The 24,290-nt window shown below is 35.5% G+C and overlaps 1 protein-coding gene across 2 annotated transcripts in view; it reads left to right on the top strand.

Moving 5' to 3' along the window:
• LOC125059170 (endothelin-converting enzyme homolog) overlaps nucleotides 1-24,290 on the top strand; it is a 51,219-nt gene that overhangs the window by 16,038 nt on the left and 10,891 nt on the right. The window contains exons 1-3 of one of the 2 annotated variants that reach the window (XM_047663457.1): nucleotides 17-374; nucleotides 19,885-20,035; nucleotides 23,529-23,738. In XM_047663457.1, coding sequence (XP_047519413.1) covers nucleotides 126-374; nucleotides 19,885-20,035; nucleotides 23,529-23,738 — 610 coding nt within the window. In that variant the 5' untranslated portion in view covers nucleotides 17-125. Of the gene's footprint in view, nucleotides 1-16; nucleotides 375-19,884; nucleotides 20,036-23,528; nucleotides 23,739-24,290 lie in introns of those variants that run through there. The other variant, XM_047663459.1, reaches the window with a different exon arrangement.

Raw genomic sequence — 24,290 nt, 5'->3', positions numbered from 1 at the left:
AGTCCTGTGTCGCAACCACAATCGTGCGGACCTACATCAAACAAATTACTAAAATATAACAAACGCGATGTATAAAAAGTAACTAGTGTGAAGTGTTAACAAATAATTAATTAAAGTGCAATAAAATGTCGAATATACCAACGCCCGAGGTCACTCCAGACACACCAACTGTGGAAATAAATAAATTTAACTGGCTGAAACACGCGAAAAATGCCCGGAGAAATCCCTTTGTTCAAGCAAGGCCGACCCTCACGAGGGAAAGTTCGACTACGGAACTGTTTTCAAGAGAAAACTCGAGCGCAGATCTTTTTCAAAATTCACGACTGAATCTCTTCGAAAGTGCGCCGAAACCGGAAAGTACCAGTTATAGCAAGGTAAAACCCTTTTTTTGAGTTTTCTAAACAACATTTTAGGTCAACAGTTTTTAATAGCTATTGTGAACGACTAATTTGACTAATTATCCTTTAAATTATCTAACAAAAATAAGATAATAAAGTCAAAAAAGTCGAAATCAGAAGAATAAAAACACGAGACCAAAACAGTTGTACAATAGATAAACATTTTATTACTTTTGGTGCGTTCGGACAGCGACTGTACTCCGATAGACAATGTAAACATTATCGCTAAACCAGAGAGCAGAGCAGTGAGCAGATAAGACTGCAAATAAAAAAAAACACAATTGTAACCACGAATTATTTGATATAAGTTAAAAAATATTCAACAGAAATTATTTAAAATCTATATCTATACTAATATTATAAAGAGGAAAGATTTGATTTTTTGTTTGTTTGAAATTAATAGGCTCCGAAACTACTGGACCGATTTCAAAAATTCTTTCACCGTTGGCAAGCTACACTATTCCCGAGTGACATAGGCTATGTTTCATTTTCAAAAAAGTTAGGGATGCTTACTAAAACTTGAATAATCTAACCCCAAGGTGTAAAAAAATAAACAAAAAACTTCCTTCAATCGCGTGCGCTGCGAAAACTATTAATGATAGAAATGATGTATTAAAATTTTTCAGGAAACATCACTATCTATAAAAAATGTCGCGACAGCATGTCTCTCTCATCTCTCTCATCTTTTATAGTTACGTCACAATAAGCATCCTTTTATTAAAAAAAAATTTATTAAAATACCACCGCTAGAAAAGGCTCTTTATTCGTACCTAGGTATTGATCCTTATCAAAATAAAGACGAACGATTCACATAAGCTACAATTTAATGGCATAACCACCAAAAAAGCATGGTGGATTGGGGTTCTCCTACCGTTTCTCTTGAATAGTTTACTACTATGTAATATACCTAACAAAAATCTTAGCCACAGCAACGCTTGGCCGAGTCTACTAGTAGTAAATAAGATGAAAATTCCATGTCGCTTATCACATACCTATGCTCCACGTTTGCTTTCTTATCACTGTTTTTCTTATGTAAACGTAATAGCGAATAGAATATATTTTCAAGGCCCAATTTATCAATCACTTAAAAATACCTAAACTCTTATTGATATTCGTTTTACGGCTGCACTCAAAGACGTACATTATCTGTAATTAATAACTATTTATAATTAACCCTTCTTACCGCGCGATTAATTATTTTACGTCCAATTGCATTTCTTATAAATAATTATCATTTAAAATTAGTGTGTCATAGGTTTTAATACGTACAGTATGAAGTGACAGAAGAGTGATTAGACCAAACATTTTATCTGGAATATAGGATTTACGAAACAGTACCAAAAAAATTTAAAGCGTTATACGTAATCGACTAACAATTTCATCGATCTATTAATTTGTTTAACATTGCATCGTTGTGTTTAATAGTATTTAATGTCTCTGATACCTGAAGTTGTAGATTCTATCCGCGGCTGTGCATGAATGCACTTTCTTTCTATGTGCGCATTTAACATTCGCTATAACCGTGAAGGAAAACATCGTGAGGAAACCGGCTTGGCTTACACCCAAAAAGACGGCGTGTGTCAGGCACAGGAGGCTGATCGCCTACTTGCCTATTAGATTGGCAAATTATCATGAAACAGATACAGAATCTGAGTTCCACACCTAAAAAGGTTGTAGGACCACTGATTTTCTTTACTTAAAATATATTGCAAGAACTCAGTGATAACTTCTATCATATTTCGATCGATAATAGTCTATGATTATATTAATTATTCACGAAATCGTATAGGCACTGTAATAGAATATAGTATATATTCTTTGGTATGGAAACCACAAGCGCCGTGGCTGTATTAGGACGCGCTAACTACGCGGAACTACGAACCTTCCCGAATTAACATTCCTGAGAACGAATTCATCATTATATCCTATAGACTATAATTATAAGTAGTATACTATATTTACAAAACGTTTCAGACTCGCCTTGTTTATTCAAATTTAATTATCTGAGACATTGACACGATATCCAAATCAAAACACTTTAGACATTGATATTGTTATTAATGTTATTATTTAATTAAACACTCATCCAATTATTAGTTTGGGAAACGAGTAAACGTTCTTTTTATCAATTTTTTTTTCAACTTCAGCTACACAAAAGTATAGATTTTTAATTCTCTATGGATATTTCAAAACTTTACTGAAGTCACTACCTAATATATTATGAAACATGAGTCCAACTGCACCATTATAATAGAAGTACCTACCTCAACTGTCTCTTTTTATAATAGCTTAAACACAATTTGCCACAGAGAGATGAAAGAGTATTTTAGTTAAAAGAGTGAATTTTACTGATTAAGTCTAAAACATTTGGTATCTATGCGAGGTTTCTATTTATGGAGGAGGGACAGTCAACAAAACCTAGTAACTAGAATAGGCTATTTAATAAGATTAAAAAACAATTTCAGATTATTTTTAGTGACCATAGAACTTATACAAATTGTTATTTTTTATTTGGTTAAGTCAACAAATCTAATTTAACTTTCATAATTTCAAGAACCCGCCAAAACTCTTCTCTAGACAAAATGGCGTCGCACCATTTTCTATGTCCTATGATTGTAATGTAAACAAACAAATTGTTTACCTTGTAATTATAATTTTTATATTACGGTCAATTTCGATCAGAAACAGTCTCTGATGAAATTAAACTACAAGATTATTATTATACCTAACTAGAGTTAGGTTCGGTGGCGGTTGTTGTAGATATGTTCATGGTGGCTGTACACACTCGGCGAGAGCCTCTCGCCGAGAGTCTCGACCGAGAGGACCGAGAGAAGAGCGCAGCCTGTACACACTCGTTACGTTATTTGTATTTAAAACACCGTTAATAATGGACGTGGAAACCGCTGCTGCTGTTTGTCTTTGTGCAATAAGCAACGCCTGATTGTATAGATGCATTAATCTTTCTTTTATGTCCACGGTACGTAGCCATGAGTGAATCTCGCTTTTTCTTTAGTTCCTCAATTGGGATATCCATCGGCCGGCTTATTCGCATCCAAGCATCATGTAGAGATTGTTTATTTTTGTGTCTTACATCCTTCGGATTCCATAACAACGATTCCCTTTGGTAACACTCCAAAAACTGTAATTCGCGTTCGTTAGACCACATTGTGCGATACGTCCTGTCACAACCACAGTCATCGAGCAAGTGATTGAACGAGTGTGTACAGGTCGCTCTCGTTTTACTCGCGAGACCCTTTGACTCGTGCGCAAAAAACCGACAGGCGACCGAGAGAGGCGAGACCGACTGCGAGGAAGCGAGGCGAGACGAGAGCTCTACTGTACACTCTCGCCCTCGGCCTGTCTCGGGGTGTCTCGCCGAGTGTGTACAGCTACCATCAGATATATTATGTTAAGTGAAACACTTTGTTTGAAGCAAACAACTGACTTTAATCGTTTAAATTAGGAGCTTAAACTAACGAAAAATTAGGCGTTGTGACGCTGGACTAACAAAAAGATTTCCTTGTATTATTAAAGGTATATAAATCTAAATGACACTTCAATACAAGAACAGACCTTTTTGGACAATATAATATGGAAAAAACGGCTCATTTTGGCTTGAAGTGTGCGACTATTCCTAACATTTACTAAACTTTATATGTATATGTATGTAACTTATCTAATGTTATATTACATAACTCTATTATATTACAAGTAGGGTATCGAGATAGCTGTGACCGTTTTGTCACGTGACTGACGTATCTGATTTCACTCCAAAACGCGTTTTAAATTCAAGTTTTATACAGATTGTTCTCAATAATATATAAGATACAAGTGTTATAAACATAATATGTTTAACATATCGATTATTTTTAATTAAAAAAATTTTAAATAACTCCCTCCATAGTAGCTATATCATTTAAAAAAATCAAACACACCACTACACGCAATACTCGTTGAGCGAGTTTGCTTATCTTGCCGAAGCCGGGCACAAATTATTTGAAGAAGTCTTAAGTATGAGGGTGTGCAATTATTTAATCAGTTACCGTCTAAAATTCGTAATATTAGCGCGTTTAACCAATTCAAAGGGCATTAAAGATACATATCAGAATGAGCCTAGTAGACTAAAATTGGGACGGCTGATGGCGATGTGTATCTCGTTCGTATATATTAAGTTTCTCATGTAAATAAAATACATTCTTTTTCTAATGAGAAATAGAGTTCTTTCAACAAACTTTATTTTACATACTGTCAAATTGCCAATTAGTACTTAATAAAAGCGTCATAAGACGAAATATTCCTAAACCCCCTTCAAGGTTACAACTAGGTTAATAAATCCTACATCTAACGTACAGATGAAGCTTGTAGAATCGTGATACGTTCAGTATGACGTTGATATATAAACGTATAAGCGATAAATACATTTGAAACGGCAGAATGATTTCACATTGTCAATTATTACGGATATTTGATTTATTCTCAATAAGGTATTTGAACATAATTTTTATATGTATGTGATTGATTAGTATTTCTAATGTAGCTTTGTGCTGTTGGACCGTTTAAAACTTAAATATTATAGCAATAAATTTTATTTTTAGTAAAAAAATATGAGCAGTGTTGGCCTAGTGGCTTCAGCGTGCGACTCTCATCCCTGTGGTTCGTAGGTTCGATCCCCGGCTGTGTATCAATAGACTTTCGTTCTATGTGCGCATTTAACATGCGCTCGTACAGTGAAGGAGGACATCGTGAGGAAACCGGCTACGGCCAAACCCAAAGAGTTGAAGACGTGTGCCAGGTACAGGAGGCTGATCACCTACTTGCCTATAAGATTGACAAATGATCATGAAATATATACATAAATCATAATAGTAATTCCATAACAAAGTAAATCTAACTGATATTTTAAAATACGATTTTGAAATTTTTAATACTTTTTACAACAATGTCTTAAACAAGTCCCAAACAACATTACGCGACGCGTAACACACGTGAGTGTGTGGGTGTCTATGTGAGTGTAATGTGTAACTATGGGTTTGGTCTCAGTAGCATCTCCAACTCTGCGTAAGGTGTGATCCAGTCAGTCCTCTAAAATATTTTAAAAGTAACTGCGTAACTTCTGGTTCTACGAGAAACTTTTTGTTGCATAGTTCATTTGTTAAGATTATAGCCTTATTACGCCACGGCCGAATTGACGACGTTGAAACGGCGTAGCACAATTACAAGTCCAAGGTATAACACTAAAAAACAGTGGTAGCCCTTGGACTTGTCCTCAAGATTTATTTATCTATTTCGTTTAATATGCAAGTAGGTGAACAACCTGCTGTGCCTGATACACGCCACCAACTCTCTCGGTCTAAGATATGCCGGTTTTCTCACGGTGTGATCCTTTATATAAAAAATCGGTTGTCTGTAAAGTCGGTTTACTGACGATAGTTGAACGTGACAACGTCACGAATCGCTCACTCAAGTAGGAGAGAGACAGATGTCGAACGCTGAAGAGTGCGGATTCCGATTGTGCCTCTCTGTCGCTTCGCGCTCTTGCTTGCACTTCAAGCCTTAAATGGAACGCCTCAGAGCGAGGTAACGCCTCAGAGCGAGGTAACGCCGCATGAGTCATGTTTTTTCGTGCGTGCGGCTGCACGGCTCCATCGATTTATAAGACGTTGTCACGTCAAAAAATTGTGTTCGAACTTACGACCTCAGTCGACCAAGCTAAGCCTACAAGCTCACACGACTATTATAAACATACAATTAAACGCTTTTTATTTCTGGTAACATATATTTTCTCTTGAATATATTATATAGAGAATGAGCACGACTGGAGAGAACGTAAAAAAGGAAATTGATTGAGGCAATAACGGATGCGATGGAATAGGACTCATCACGGTAAAAATGCTGGTATTATTATGGGACAAGTGCTATTTCCTCATTTAATAGTATGTAGTTTATAGCTACTAAAATTATATTGTAGTTACAAATACATATTGTATAAATGGGCCACTAGTTGCGCCATTACCGCTACCAACTCCTTCAAATTATAATGGATAAATTCAATTTGACATACGGTACTTCAAGAAAAGAGCGAACCAATACGAATTCTTATTTAAAAAGATCAACAACGGGCAGCCATGGGCACTTAACATCAGGTGAGCCTCCTGCCCGTTTGCCCCCGTGTTTTAAAAAAAATACTATATTATTTAATTAATATATATTCGGGGTCGCTCTCACACCATGGCATCAACGGTATAGCTCAAAACCGAATAGATGGGCATATCTTTCTCCTATTTACTCCTCGTCATCTATCGTTAGGAATCATATATCTTTATATATGTATATAATTCTTCTGTGAGTGTGTATGTCACTGAACTTCTCTCAAACGACTGGACCGATTTTGATGAAATTTTTTGTGTGTGTTCAAGGGGATCTGGGAATGGTTTAGATTCACAAATCAGCCCGGCAGGTGGCGCTGCAGTCGGTACTTTCATACTTTAATATCCTAATAGCTTGAAATATCATGCAGGACAACGTCTGTGGGGTCTATTCACTAGTATATATACCTATATATACTAGTGGATATCATCGTTATTAGTAGATACATATTCCAAATGCATTTAAACATGTGAATAAATATTATACATACACATATCATGTTTATTTTTAGCCTGACACAGTTTTATAGTCCTTGAATAAACTTGGATAACAAAGGACGAGATAGTCGTCATGAGATAAATTCGTTTAACGATTGTAACATATTCCTGTGTTGTTTGTAATCGTAACGTTAATATAAAAAGATAAATAAATCAGTGGCGCTACAACCTTTTTAGATCAGCCGGCAGCCCTGCGATTCTGTAACTCAGTTTTCGAACTCACTGAGCGGTTTTCGCATCGGCGGTCGCTCTCAAATCAGTCGTGAAGCAGTCATTTTATGATTTGGCATTCTGATAAACAATAAACTACAAGCTCCCACCTTTTCAGAATGCCAAATCATAAAATGACTGCTTCACGACTGATTTGAGAGCGACCGCCGATGCGAAAACCGCTGTGTGAGTTCGAAAAGAGAGTTACAGAATCGCAGGGCTGGGCTTAAGATTTTTGTATCTATTTCATGATCATTTGTCAATCTAATAGGCAAGTAGGTGATCAGCCTCCTGTGTCTGACACACGCCTTCGGCTTTGTGGGTTTAGACTTTAGATCCAAAACATCAAGGCAAGGTTTCCTCACGATGTTTTCCTTCACCGTTCAAGCGAATGTAAAATGCGCACATAGGTAGTTCATTAGTGCACAGCCGGGGATCGAACCTATGACCTCAAGAATGAAAGTCGAAGCTACTAGGCCACTGCTCTTAATGTAAAGTTTGTATAATATGTAACAATAAACTTAGGAAGTGGTTGGTTATAATGATATCTTATATATAAAATTCTCGTGTCACAATGTTCTTTCTCATACTCCGAAATGGCTCGATCCATTCTTATGATATTTTTTATGCATATTCAGTAAGTCTGAGAATCGGCTACTATCTATATTTCAAGCCCCTAAATGTTAAGGGTGGTCCAATCCAAAATTACTATTTTTTTATGATATAGTATACAAAAATACATACAATACTTAATAATTTCACCCCTCTTCGATCAGCCCTTATTTTTTATTTGTTAATTTAAAACTTATGACTTGAACTCTGAGGTTTATATAGAGAAAAAATCACAGAAAACGCTAAAAAGTTTTCATTCCAGAAAACCGAACAGTCTCTGGGGTAGCATAGCAAAATGTTCCATGTTGGTATGTACTAAAAAGGTAGGCTAAGTAAAATCACATTAAGGCTGCGGCCTCGAATTTCGCGGGCAGCGGGGCGGCAGCGGCTGCGGCGCGGGAGCGAGGCGGCCAACGCATACCTGTTCTCGAAACCAGCGGGCAGATCGCGCGGCACTATAGCGGTGTAGTGTTGTGTTCGTGGTTGTGTAGTCGAGATATTTGTTTTTATTCGCGAACGAAATGTCTAAAAAACGGCGACAACATCTTTTTGATTCAAATTTATTCCTAACGCTCGATTTATTGTGGGCAAAAATATGTTATATGCAAAAATATAGTTCCATATGGGTCTCCTTTCAAAGATTTCTGAAATAATTTGCTCTTGCACGTCCGAGGTCATTTTGATACGTCACAAAAAATATGTACAGCACTATACTACAATGCATACGCGCAACGCGGGCGGTCACCGCTTGACTGGATTGCGCCGCTCGTTACCCGCGCCCGCGCCGCTGCCGCGCCGCTGTTTTCGAGAACCGGTCCATTTGATTGTACGCATAATATCCTGCCGCTCCCGCGCCGCGGCCGCCGCCGCCCCGCTGCCCGCGAAATTCGAGGCAGCAGCCTAAGGAGAAACGAAGTTCGCGGGGGCAGCTAGTTTTGATATAAATTTAATATAAGAAAATTTTGCTGATAACAATTCGATTGCCATATTCATTGGTTATATTCATAAATACTTCATTTGAGGGCGTAAATATTTTTAAATCTTATTAAATGTATTCAAGAGGAACAGAAAAGAGGTGCAAGAAAGTATTAAACTGGTGACAATTCAGAAGATGGATAGACCAGATTAAGGATACAGCATGTTTATGGCAGAGAGTAGCACAATCCAGACAGGAATGGCGAGATTTGGAGGAGGCCTTTGTCAAAGAAGGGCACACAATATAAATAATGGAGTGATATAAATATAAATTTGTTTAGGTGTACCGTATCCGAAATTAAAGGCTTATTTTTATTCTTGTGGATATTAAAACTAAGAGATTTTTAGCCTTTTTTAAGAAACTAGCGAATCCGACAGTCGTCCTGTACACACGTCATAAATAAAATCTTATAATGTAAATCATTCTCGACTCCACTTGAACATACAAAAAAATTCATCAAAATCTGTCCAGCCGTTTACGAGTTTAATTTTTATTTTTTATATTTTTTAAATTTCTTTATTTTACAAAAAAAATATAATACAATCATAACAAGTTACATTAGCAAACCGCTGTGGTTTATATTCATGTAACCATAACAATCTTGTTTAGGAGCGCGACAAATGCATATAAAAGTAATTTTTTAGTTTGCTGTTTATATTGGTTGGCGTTAGGCAATCTAATATGTGATTTGGTAGACCATTTATTAGCCGCGGTAGCAAATACCTCAACGTTCTCTCGCCATATACGTTGTTTGCTCTTGTTGTACAGAGCCGGACTTGCGTTACCGCTCGGGTCTGTACGTCATGCTCTACTCGTTTTTTTAATTCATCTCGAAAAAAGTGCTCGACTAGAAGACATTTATTAACTTTTTCTGATACGGGCAATATTTTACAGTGTTTGAAAACTCCTTTTTCTTCATTTTTATATGAGTCGAGCACATTTCTCGAGACAACGTGTTTGAGGATTCGCATTTGGAGGTTATGTATTCGGCTGAGATACGTTGGATAAGTTCTCCCGTAGCTACTTAGACCGTAATTGATTACTGATTCGCAAAGCGCGTTGTAAAGTGAAAGTTTGGTTTTAAATGGGATACGCTTTTTGAGTATTGTTATTTGTGCCAAAAACTGTCGAAGTTTATCGCAGACGTATTCTATGTGTTGATTCCAATGCATATTTTTGTCTATAATTAATCCGAGATATTTTTGTTTATCGACTATTTGTATAGAAGGGCACTTGCACACTGTTGATTTGTGGAGACAAGCGTGATCGTGAGCCACCAATGCTATACCAGTAGCTTCTTTTATGGAACTGGATTGTATGATAAGTAGTTTTGTCTTTTCAATATTAAGTACTAGTTTAGCATCATGGCACCACTTTAGTATGTTGTTAAAATCTGATTGTAACCTTTCAATAGCTATATGAGGGTCCCTATCTCCAACTAACAAACACGTATCATCTGCGAACTGGTAGCAAGTGGAGTGTTCTACTTGATTATGCATTTGGTTTACGTAAGTCAAAAAATGGAGAGGACCGAGGACCGAGCCTTGGGCGGTGCCTTCTGATACTGAAACAACCTCGCTGTGTGTATTGTTTATTTTCACTACATAAGTACGATTTTTTAAATAATTTGAACACCAAGTGCCTAGTGGACCCTGAATTCCTACATGATTAAGTCTATTCTCAAGTTGTTTATGATCCAAAGTGTCAAAAGCGCGGGAAAAATCTATGAACAAAGCAAGAGTATATTTTTTAAGGTCAAGGTTATTATTTACTTCGTCCGTGAAACGCGATAGCAGCCCCGAGGTATTTTTGCCTGCTTGAAACCCGAATTGGTTCTTGTATATTATGTCATGTCTGTTAAAAAAAGATTTAATTTGTTCCCCAATATATTTCTCTACTATCTTATTTATAGAAGATAGTATCGTTATAGGACGGTAGTTGGCATAATCATCTTTTAATTACGAACACATGCATAGATTTATATATAAACCAGCTGTTTATTTCCCGTATAGATATATAACCTAGATACCGATTGCAGCGCCATCTGTCGTGCTGATTTGTGAATCTAAACAATACAGGGCGTCACCCAAACGCATACAAAAATATTCATTCAAATCGGTCCAGCTGTTTAAGAGGAGTTCAGTGACACACAGTAGAATTATATATATAAAGATAAGCAATGGAACATTTATGGAAAGTACTTATTAGACGATTACAAAATATGACGGCCGAATTCGTATTGTTTATGAAAACGTTTAATTTTAGCTTTGTTTATTGCATTCTATATATAAAGTGGAGTAAAATTATTCAAATATTTGTGTTGTTTCGCCATAATAACCAATATACGTATATATATTAGGTATGAGGGTGTGCAATTGTTTAATCAGTTGCCGTCTAAGGTTCGTAACATTAGCGTGATTAATCAGTTCAAAAGGGCATTAAAGATACACATCAGAATGAGACCATTAGACTAAAATTGGGCTAGCTGATGGCGACGTGTATCTCGTTCGTATATAATACTACATTTCTTATGTAAATAAAAAATAATTTTTGTAATGAGAAATAAAGTTCTTTAAACATTAAATAATAATAATATACCTTCAATCTCTAAGCCTCAAATTTCTGTTTTGTGGAATTTTTTACATAATAGGCAAGTCTGATCAGCTCTGTCACACACGCCGTCGATTTTATCTAAGGCATGCATTTCCTCGCGACGTTTTTCCGTCACCGTACTAGCGAGTAATAAATATGAAAATTAATTCCAACTAGGCTCCAGAAGATAAACCACTTCATATATGGAAATTGTATTCGTTTTTACAACAAACTCCCAAGCGAAATTAGAGAATTATCACTGACAGTGGCGTAGCTAGGTGACCAAGGGCCCTGGGGCAAATTAAAAAATGGGGGCCCACTGCTATGTAAACTGATTAGGTTTTATCAAATAAAAATATGAAATATACAAATACTTTAAAAATGTTAAGCTACTGAAGCTCTTTTTTGTGCAGGGCAGGTAATAAAAATATGAAACAGTAAAAACATAAATTACAATTAATACTTGGTATAGGTTTGGCGAATAAAATGAAACACAGAAGATTCAAGGGTTTATTATATAAAGGTCGGGCCTACCAACTGACTAAATAACAATTATATTTACAATTTTTTCCTAGCTTTAGTTTTCGTAAAAGTATCAATGACTTTCTTTAAATCCAGGCTTGATGCGGTTTTGTTTTCAATTGCTATCTAATTCGCATTATACAATGAGCTGTAGCCGAAATCTTTAGATTTGACACGATTTATTGACTTTAACGGACATCAATATGAGTGGTAAAATCAAATAAAATTGAACCACTATATTGACTAGTACAAAAAAGTTTATTGACATTAGCTTACTTACTCCTGATACAGCATGAATTTTTTAACCGTTCTCAAAAAAAATCTTAACTCGAATTCACAATAAAACGCACATCGATGAATAATAAAATGCACATATCACTTTCCGTCAAATTGACAACACTGCCAACCAACAGAAAGAATTTAGGGGAATTCCTTAGGCATAACTTTCGAATTTCTCTCAAATGAATATCTTGATTAAAGTGGGGTTGCAACCTGTGATATTTATTTTGAAAATCGGACAAATATCCAAAAGTTCAGAACGATCGAGATTTCTGGTGAGGATTCGAGGGCCCCCTGAGCTTGAGGGCCCCGGGGCACTGCCCCGCCTAGCCCTTTGGTAGCTACGCCACTGATCACTGAATAAATTCAACGTAAATCTTTATTGATTAAGCTTTTTATAAATTCGACGAATATTTATGTGATCCTAATCCTTAATTGATTTGCTCCAGTTCAAACAATTGGTATGACTCAAAACTGAGCGATTAAAAAGAGTGCCAGTTTCTTGGCAGTTCTTCTTGCCCGCTCTACGCCCTTGACCTGCGAACTGATAGTAAATTTTGAATCAATTTAACATATTTTCTGTTGACTTTCATAAGTGTACTTGTTTACCTATATGAATAAAGTTATTTTGAGTTTGAGTTTTAATTGGTAAACAGCCGTGATATGAACGCTCTTCTCAGGGTCGAGAGGCACATGCTTTGGTGGCTGCGACTCCTGGAACGGCCTCGATCTTGCACCTCGCTGCGGAGTGCCGCAACTTCCAGCGTGAGCTTGTTTAATTGCTGCACGAGCCCCGTGAGTGTGATACAGCACGCATCTGTGGTGCTGCTGATGATGCTCCGGCCATGGCTGCGCTTACGTCGTTGTTGGGCGCTTTCTTCGTATACTTGCACGACATATTTTGACTTTTGTGAGTCGCCCCGCCCTATTTAGATTTTTACTTTTGCTCACATTGATTCACGTCGGGAGAACACCAGTTTAGTGTACACCAAATGAAAACCGAAATAGAATCCACTGTCTTTATTGTCCTATGACTTACATGGCGGTTTTAGGGCGACTGATTGATCCACGTGCAAGAATTACAAAATAACGATACGTAAACATAATGACAAATGGAATTACAAAATTTCTATATATAGACAATAATTACACCTCTACACCCTCATCTTCAAGTTATAATAATCTAAATGACTATGGAAAATATGGGCGACACTCCTCAGAGACAATATTATGATGTGATACAAGTAATTTCAAACAATGTGTTCCTTGTATCTGGTTTCACGGTCTCTGGCGCCTATCGGAGGCCCAGTGACGTCATAGCATACGTCACGCCATTTATCCAAATGGCCTCTTTATCATCTAACGGCTTGTACATTGTAATGTTTATTTTGTGTGATTCGTCGTAAGTAGTTTTCATTACATTTTAATTTTGGTTTTAAAATCTTGAGCATTTAAACACGTACCTTCAGATCATTGCGTCAAATTATTTTTTTATTATTATTATGTAGATAAACACATAAGTGGCGTAACAAGCTGATCTGCGCGTATTAACGGATTTGGAGATTTTTTTTTATGTAATAGGAGGCAAACGGGCAGGAGGCTCACCTGACGTGCCGATACCGTGAATAGCCAGAAGGCTTGCAAGTGCGCTACCGGCCTTTCAAGCAATGGTACGCTCTTTTCTTGAAGGACCCCAAGTCGGATTGGTTCAGAAATACTTCCAGCTTGGTGAGCGGCAAAAACTGTCTTAAAAAAGCTCTCTTTGGAACGACGGACGTCGATGGATGGTATTTTGTATTCTGCCTTGACGTTTGATTATGAAACTCAACTGCAGGTATTAGTCCGAACAACTCCTCTTAAAACTCTCCACAGTAAATGCGGTAGAAGATGCAGAGAGACCCCACATCTCTATACAACGCCAAGCGATCAAGCCGCACGGAAAGTGACTTTCCGGAAACCTATTCCAGTCATCCACTACTCAGTTCTTTCAGGAATTTGTATTATATCCAAAGAACTACCCCTCCCCTAGTGTGTTAAGATAACGAGCTTCTCAATTCCTGGAACATTATACTGGCCAGTAAGGATTTTATAGGTTTCAATCATATTACCTCTTAATCGTGAGATGAGTTTCAAAACAACACTCAACGATCTTCCGAATATATATATATATCTATAGCTGTGACGATAAGCTTCGATTCGTGATTAGTATGTACCCGAAGCCTTTATTATTTCGTTGGGAATCAGACCTTTTAAGTTTTTCATTCTTCATGAACAAGTTTCAATTACGATGTTAGCGAATTTTGCGGTCACGAAAAGAAAAGTAACGTTGTTTTTGATTTTTGAGAGATTATTTGCGCTAAACAGTTGTAGTGAGTGGAGTGTAGTATGGATTCAATTTTCGCACTTAGACTCTCTTTCGGTTGTGCGCAAAGTCCTGGCTATTTACCTGCCTAGCTCCGTCCAGAAGTTAAGAAGTTTCTTGGGCATTTCGCAGGTTTCACGGAACAGCAATCAATCAATAAATCAAAATACGTTTATTCAATTTAGATGCGTCTTAGGGCACGCTTACAAAATTCGCGAAAGAGCAAGACTACGCCATCCGTTCACAAAACTACCAGGAGGCCTTGTTCTGAGAAGAACGGGCAAGAAACTCAGCAAGGTCTACCCTCCCTCTACATTACAATTATTCAAAGAAAATGTCATAAACCACAGCCTCACTGTTTCGAGGATATCTGTTCGTTGGGAAGCCACAGCTACGTGGGTGACTGATTCCTCTGCGCTGAAAAAGAGATGTTGACGTTATGGTCTATTAATATTTGCGCCAAACAGTTACTCACACATTAAAAATCTTGGCTTAGTACTTAAGGAGTAGAAAGTATAACCCGAAAGTTCTGAGTTCGATAGCTGCACTCAATAATTGTTTTATTTTGGCAGGCAGAGGTTTCTAGAAAGCATTGATATAAAGACTCAATGTTATTTTAAAAGAATACCAAATATTCTAAATTTTCTGAGATAATTTGACAGACATTTTGACCAAAAATTATCTCGTTATTTATAAAATTCGCATTCGCAATCTCGCATTAACACATTCAAACAAAAGTCTGTGTCATTATAATTAATAGACGTATTACAATACACTGTCTAACAGTTTCGCTGCAGCCGTGCAATCGCTTGTTTTACTCGTAAATTAATAGTACATCATGCTAAGAAGTTTTCCGATTTTTCAAATTAACCCTCATCAGATTTAGAGCATGAGATAAATGAAGGGTACAGGGAAAGAAGGATCAAAGTCAGTATTAATAGTTATAAGATTTAGGTATATATTTTTTATGTTTTTTACGTAGGTTAATCGGTGTGGGTATAATTAATGTGTCGTTCTATAGAATTAGTAATAACTGTAAAGATAGAATAATGATGTGGAATAAATAAATAAAATAAATTATTACAGTAAACATGAGGTTCAACAAAGTTTACAATGGATGTTTAAAAAAAGATCATTGTACATATATGGACACTGATCTTTTTTGACCTTTGTATAAAATAATGACAATTAAATAGAAATTTTGGAACGAAGTTCCTTATCGCGCGTTGTGAAAGGGGGCTAGACGGAAAAAATTCTTACGAAAAGTTGTCACGACACTTTGCTATTTGCTATTGTAATACACCGGTTCTCGTCCGATCACCGAAGTTAAGCCACGTCGGGCGAGGTCAGTACTTGGATGGGTGACCGCCTGAGAACACCTCGTGATGTTGGCTTTTTTTTTCGTCGTAAGATTGGTATCGAGAAAATCTATCATACTGTTATGATACCAATTAACATATAAATTAATCGAAAGGAATTTCGTTCCATCCGGGTGTCCCTTGACACCTCTAAAGTTTTTTTTTTAAATTTGTATTTAAAAGCATTCAATAGTGTGTTTTATAATATGAATAATCGGCCTACATTATAATAATATTTTTCTTGACAGAGATCTTTCTTTCTCTGTACTCTCCATATTATGTATTGCGTTTGAGATATCGTTTCACTCTGTCGTGCTAAGAAATTACATTCTAATTTTATTCACGGTGAAAAACGTAGGAAGGTCCATTGATTTAAAGTCGGACACGACTTACGGACCATTCTTTTATCTAGTAATATTATTAAGTATTATTTTGACAAATTCAAATTCAAAATCTTTTATTCATTTAAGTAACACAATGTTCAACGTTAAAAAGAAATACAAATGCTTCTAATTTTACATTTACTGCAAGTTTTCAAAAGCAGCGCGTAGAACGGACGAGAAGAACTGGCAATAAACTCTCCGCCACTCTTTTTAATCGCCAAGTTTTTTGTTTTTATACAATGTTTGTAAGGAGCTGCAACCATTACACCATGACAATTTTTTTAAATGTTAAAAGCAGCACTGTTAAGTTATATTATAACAGTGCTTGTAATAACGCGACGCCTGTGCAGCTGCGGGTTAAAAAGGATAATTGCTAGGTGTGAGAATATTTTGTTCTAGTCTGTAATACTAAGTGGACCGAATACTACTAGTATTTTAAATTTTAGTCAAATGTTTCTCTTTAAATGTTTTCGCAAGGTAAGGCTTTGTTCTAGTTATATTCAACATATAAAAAAACTCGTGTATTGTAACCAAATTCCTCCAAAACGGCTTGACCGATTTTTATGAATTATTTGCGTATGTTAATTGTTTATAAAACCATGAATTTTCATTATTCTACTACCAACCCCCATTTTTGAACAGCGATATTTATTAGTATTTTATAAAAAAATCTTGCACCCCTAAATAACAAATTTTAAATGTTAAGAAAATAACAATGTAGTCTACAATTTTAGACCGTTACTAGGCACAGATGATTATTTTTTAAATTTAGAATTAAAATTGTTTTTTAATTAAGAACTACAATTTGTAGTTCTTAAATTTCAAAGTACAATTATGTATCTTTAAACTTGGGATTTCAAGGGTTTTAAATTAAGAATAACTTATTATTACCATTACTTATACCATACCATTGTCTTCGATAAATTTTCCGTTAAACGGACTTCAATAAAAGGAAATTACCAGCATGACCTGTATTGTATATAATATATATATGTCACCGTAAAATTGTAAAAACCGTTAGATTGTAATCTATCTCGTGAGAATATAAACTGTCGAAAGATTGTAAACCTCAACGAACTGCTTACAAATTAACGAATTATTATTCGGTAGTTATATGAAATTGTTGGGAAGTAAAATTAATCTGTAATTGACCAAAGAAGTTTGAATGATAACTAAGTTAGTGTAGTACAATCTACCGAATAATAATACGTTAAATTGTAATCTCGCGAGATAGATTACAATCTAACGGTGTTTACAATTTTATGTTAACATATATAATATATATATGTATATATGTCTCTCTCTTTCTCCCAAGCACTTGTGTTAAATTTCGTACGTGTATGACGTATGTATTTGTTCACAAACACTAAAAGTCACCGAGACGAGTAAAGTCAGGTATAGGTTTACAAAAGAGTCAAAGATTCAGTCAAAATTAGTTGAGTAGTATTTGAGATATGTATAATATGTCTTTGACAGGTATACGAGTCAGTTAAAATTGATTTTGATTTAAATAAATGACAGCCAATTGTGTGAGAAATATTACTTTGTGTATTATCTATCTCAAGGTCAAGCCATTATTTTTTGTATCACATATTGACTAATATTTGGGTTTTCCAAAAAAACTTGACCTGGCCCGAGGTTGTACTGGAATATCCCAATTGACGTTATTTTGTTCATAGAATTATTTGTCAGGCCTGGATTCGAGCGACTGGATATTTCTTTTATTAATTACTAGCTGGCCTGGCGAACATCGTACCGCCTAACAGTCGATTCTTTATGTTTTTTAAATAGTTATTCTGCTATTTGGGACACCGGTCTAGCTAAGATAAAAAAAAGAAAGTTGATAAGACAACAAATACATACATGTCAAAAAATAAAAAAATTACCTTCCCGGAACCCCTCCACTAACACTTGAACTTTAAGATATGGTATTAGAGTTCAAATTGACTTTTAAGTATTATTACGAATATTATGCATGGGAATATAGAAAAGTGTTGTTTTTAGACTTTTTCACTCAATGTTTTTAATTTTTCTCTCCGTAAGAACCATCCTCGTACTTCAAAGAATATTATAAAAAAGAATTGGCCAAATCGGTCAAGCCGTTTTCATGTTATGTCGTGACAACGGAAAACGGGTTTCATTTTTATATATATAGATGTAATAGTTAAACTTTTTTTAGATATTGATGTCTTATATAAAACTGTAGAACATCACTTTGCTCTATTGTCAATAGTTTTCGTAGCGTACGCGATATAGGAATTTTTATTGGTATCAGACCTTCGGTCGGGTACGTTGTCGAAGAGGTCATATGAATCCTTAAATTTAAAAATACTCTGTACATTAGGGATGAAATAGGATTGAAATGGTAAAATATTTTTTCAAATCAGCCCAGCAGTTTTGGAGCCTATTCAAAACAAACAATCAAATATTTTGTCTAATGTTACTATGGTTAGCTCTACACCAGCTCATCTAGTTTCTCTCATATTAATTTGGTCATACCGTAATGTTTTTTGAAGTCAAACTTCTTTATCGGGGTTGGAAAAAAATGTAGTGTAACATTTTTTCGTTACGCGTCACATTTTTCGGTTACGCGCCATGTTGCTTTTTGAAGTCAAACTTCTTTATCGGCGTTGGAATGAAAGTTCTTTATCGACGTATGGGAGAAATTTTGTAGCAAATCGTCACGTTTTTCGCTTACGTGCCATGTTGCTTTTTGAAGTCAAACTTCTTTATCGGCGTTAGAATGAATTTTTTATCGACGTATGGGAGAAATTTTGTAGCAAATCGTCACGTTTTTCGGTTACGCGCCATCTTTTTCTTGTCCCTACCACGGTTGATCCGAAGAGATTCGAAGCCATTAATAACAAAAATATATAATAACGATAACAATGATAGTAATAATTCTATTACAATTAATGAAATTCTGTAATAATCTTAGTAGTAATAAGGTTAAATGAAATAATTGTATTTGTATTCATGTCTATGATAATAAAAGCCTTTTGTTAAACTTTATTTAGTAGATCCTTTTTCGAAAAATAACGTCATAAAGAAGTTTCACTTCTTACGTGTGTACACCTAGTACACGCACACATTTTTTAATCCCAGATTTTATAGTAATGTAAATTAACATAAATTTAATTAGGTATGTAAAATAATTATAAGTTGATACATAACTTCAATCCGGTAAAAAAGTGTTTTATTTTAATGTGTAAAAGTTATGTTAATAAAAGACAATAACATTAGATTAGCTTATAAGAAGTCACTTGACACTGTCTTGTTTCTGAATCTTATGGCCGATTTACATTATCTTAGTGTTTAGGAGAGTGCTTTAGGATAGTACTTTAGTTGAAACATGTAAACGCTACTTGCTTTAGTAAACGCTACGCTAAAGAACTTGCCTTTCAAGTTGTACTAAAGCACTCTCCTAAACACTAAGATAATGTAAATCGGCCTTTACTCTTAATAGAAGTCATCGTATTGGTTGCGACGCTACAAGAATATAATCTTTGTAAGAACAACCGAAGTAATTATTACAATTTCCGTTTCAGGGTCTTACCTTCGCAGCATGGCACCAACGGACGAAATTGGAGAAAGTATTGCTCGTCACCTGCTGCGCATTGATGCTGATGGTGGTCCTTACCACTACACTGTTGGTCAGCCTGGAAACCACACCAACAGAACCTGCTGAAAACACCAAAGGTAGGGTTCTTTCTACTTTTCTCTCTTATAGCGAGCTTTATTAAACGAAATTTTGTTTTTAATCAGGTGTCTTATTTATAGTAAAAGCTATAAAAATAGGGGTCGATCGTAGAGGGTAGATGAAAATTAAGGGTTGAATGTATTTTTGTATGCTGTATCATAAAAAACAAAACCAAAAAAATTTGTCTAAAAAATAAAAAACATTTTGGAATGGACACCCCCTTATCACTTAGGAGTAGCCGAAATCATAAGAATCGGTCGAGCCGTTTCGGAGGAGTATGGGAACGAACATTGTGACACGAGAATTTTATATATTAGATAACTAACATTGTAACTAATTATTTGATTATTATAACACTTACACTGTTGGTATAAAAATATACGTCACAGCATTCCCGCCCGCCCTAAACGTATCACCATCGACCAGACGGTGACATTGACCTTCGACACATGCCGCCTGTCGTCTCAATGTTATTGATTAGAATTTGCTACGTTTTCTTTATACCTTCATGGCGTGACACGTGGTTAAAAAGCTTTCGCCATCTGTTTTTCTTTGTTGCTTGAAATGTCGACAATTCTTGGTTTTAAACTCTATTAAGTTACGAGCAAGTGTCTCATGAAAATTAAGTAATACCTTTGCTGTACAGCCGGTGTTTGAACACACGACCCCATGCTTAAAAGTCGCTTTTAGTATATTTATTATTCCATTTTTTTTATTAACACTTCGTTGCATTACAAGAAAAATTTAACATAATTAAATGAAAATATTGGATTCCATACGATTGGCTAACTCCCTAACATCTTTTAAAACTCTTCTACATAAACATTTCTTACACATATCCTAACCTACTCAAACTTTGTGGAACCAGATGCCCACTGAAGTATTTCCGAACCAATACGACTTAGGGTCCTTTAAGAAAAGAGCGTACCAAGTCTTAAAAGGCCGGCAACGCACTCGCGAGCCCTCTGACATTGAGTATCCATGGGTGGCATTTAACATCAGCCTCCTGACCGTTTGCCCCTGTTCTATAAAAAAAAAATATTAAAAAAAATCGTGACTTTTGTAATTGAGATAAGCTTTTTAGTTTATTTTATTACTTTTTTATATTATTTTAGATTAAGGTTGATTTTTATAAGATTTGGTTATGCGCTTCTTGCACTTTACCCATCATATTTCTATATATACTAGGGTTGCCTGGAAGAGATCGCTTGAAAGTGATATGGCCGTCAGTTGCCCTCCTTTTTATTTTATTTTGTCAATTGTATATGTCTGTACATGCAACGAATCGATTTACATGCCTCTTTTTATATGGTTGATGCATTTTGTTTTTATAATTAACCGATCTGAATTTACCACTTTCTTTGCAAATGATATAGCTTTCTACATTCATTTCATATACACTTATAATAATCTCAAGGTAATCTTAGATAGTCTAAAACAAGCAGTTTTCATGTTTAAACCCTGAAGTTATTATTGTCTTGTGTATATACTTTCAAGATTGACATATAATATTATTTTATATTAACCGGATGTACAACTGTGTATGTTATGATTACAGTCTCGGTAATACGATGTAATTATAATATAAGCAAAGATCAAAGGCGCGTAGAATTATAGATACATGTTTCATCGTAATTTATTTGAATCTGTATATAAATAATTAATAAAGCTTTAAGATTAGATTTACATTTATATTAAAATAGAAATGACAGATATTTTTGATTATATATTATTTTCGTAATATATTTTAAATAATATCATGATTAAACGACTTTGAAAACTACATTAGTGGCTTTAGCGTGCGAATCTTATCCCTGGGGTTCGAACCCAGAACTAATTCAGTTTCCATGTGTGAATTTAACACTCGTTTGAGGAACACCATGAGGTAAATGCAATAGACCCGAAAAGTCAACGTCGTGTGACAGGAGTATAATCACCTACTTGCCTATTAGAAAAACAAATGATCACTAACCAGATACAGAATTCGTGCGTATTAAGCATAGAAACTTAACCCTTATAATTATACTTATTTTAAAAGTAAGAACTCATCTGTCATCTGTATTAACAGAACCACAGAAGCCACATAACGAATTTTGACAATTAAAACAGTATATATTCTCAGGAATGTCTCCAATTCGTTTGATCTATGTAGGAATGCTATAAATTTTATTCTAGAAACTTAGGAATTTTATTTGCCCCAGCCTTGTGACGTTTGAGAAGGGTTACCTTAATAACGGTGACATTTATCTAAACACTGTCTCAGACAAATCGCAGAAATAAATAAGAAATTCAATCCGTTCTAAAAATGTATTATTAGCTAAATTCTAAAACACTAGGTTTATTTATATACTTTTTGTGTAGGACATTAGAATGGAACTGAAATACAATGAACCTATAGCAAAAGCATTAAGCTTTTTAATAGGAGGATCTATTCTTATTTATTTACTTTATGTTTACCACATGATACATACACGAGCAGTGTTAGCCTAGTCTTCAACGTGCGACTCTCATACCTGAGGTCGTGGGTTCGATCCCCGGCTGTGCACCTATGGACTTTCTTTCTATGTGCGCATTTAACATTTGCTCGAACGGTGAAGGAAACCGACATGTCTTAGACCCAAAAAGTCGACGGCGTGTGTCATGCATTGGAGGCTGATCACCTACTTGCCTATTAGATTTAAAAATGATCATGAAACAGATTCAGAAATCAGAGGCCAAGACCTAAAGAGGTTGTAGCGCCACTGATTTAACATGATACATCATGCTATATTTATAGTTACAAGATAAGTAGAGTTTAGTCTGTTATATTCGCGAAGAATTCGAATGAGAGGTGCATGAACTCCTAGGTTTCTTTTTGCGGACAGAATTTGGAAAATTCTGCTGATTTTAAACCTTGGGTAGGAAAAAGGGACAACCATGTTAATGTTCTGCAAGAACTTCTTTTCTTGTGACTAATCTGATACGATATATCCATAATAGAGCCACCAATACCAGCTAGTGCCTTCAAATCTTGGTATATTTATGTCTTCCAGGGGCGTAACTATACCATCTGGGGCCCGTGGCAAATTATTTTGATAGGCCCCTATCAGTAAAAATCGTCACGTTGTAGTTTAATTTTAATAAACTTAGAGATTTTCAGCGTACTCAATTACACGTTGTATATGTCCGACTAATGGCCATAGGCCTCCTCTCTTAGGCGAGAGGGAATGGTCTTTAGTCCCCACGCTAGCCCAATGCGTTGGAGACTTCTCATTTATCCATAGAACATAACATCTCTTGGGCCCTCTTAGGTCGAGGGCCCGTGGCATTTTGCCAGCCCTGCCACCCTATTGTCACACCACCAATGTCTTCATAGAACAGGGGTATACCATAAATTAAGTCATGGAGTGCTCATACACATTCACACTGGCAGAAGCAAGTCATACCGGCCTTTTTAAAATCGTTAGGCTTTTTTAAGGACCTTGATGTTAAAGTTGATCCTTTCATTTTCAGATCACACCCTGTGCCTGTCTGGCACCTGTATCTACACTGCTAGCGAGGTCATAAAAGGTCTCGATGAAACAATAGACCCGTGTGAGGACTTCTATGAGTTCGCATGTGGGGGCTGGATCAAGAACAACCCCATTCCAGAAGGAAAGTCGAATTGGGGGATATTCAGCCAGATTGAACTTCAGAACCAGCTGATTATAAAGACCGCTATGGGTATGTTAGTTGTGGTCTACCATTTTTTTATTTATTTACAGCCTGAATTTTAACAAAAAATATTGTTGTATAATAAAACTTTACATTAAGAATAATTTTATCTAACACTTGATATAATTAATTTTGAATTTTCTCTAAGTGCGTTTTCATATAAAGCGTTTCACGTTTCACAAACAGGCGAAAAGTAGATAAATCTATAAAGCTACGATAGCAAGTTGGGAATGTAAGCTTTGCTTGAACGTGAGATATCACCAAGTTGAACCCATATGTTAGAATTAGATTCGCAATAAAATATAACGCGGTATATATTTATGGTATCACTGACGCCATCTATCGGCGTAGATATCTTATTACTATAAAAGCTATTTGACAGTATGAAAAATAACACTTTATTTTCCATATTGATTATAATCTGTTTAAAACGTGATTTCAAAAAGTGATATGAAGTATAATAACTTGTAAATAATCATTAATTAATAAGAAAACTATAAATTCATAATTAAAAGTATCGTTTTTTATACGTCAGTCACTTGACGGTATTTCGACTATGTG

The sequence above is a fragment of the Pieris napi genome, chromosome 19 (genome assembly GCF_905475465.1).
Source record: "Pieris napi chromosome 19, ilPieNapi1.2, whole genome shotgun sequence".
Lineage (NCBI taxonomy): Eukaryota > Metazoa > Arthropoda > Insecta > Lepidoptera > Pieridae > Pieris > Pieris napi.
Note: the sequence above shows the minus strand (reverse complement) of the source record. Positions and strands in the feature narration are given on the sequence as shown.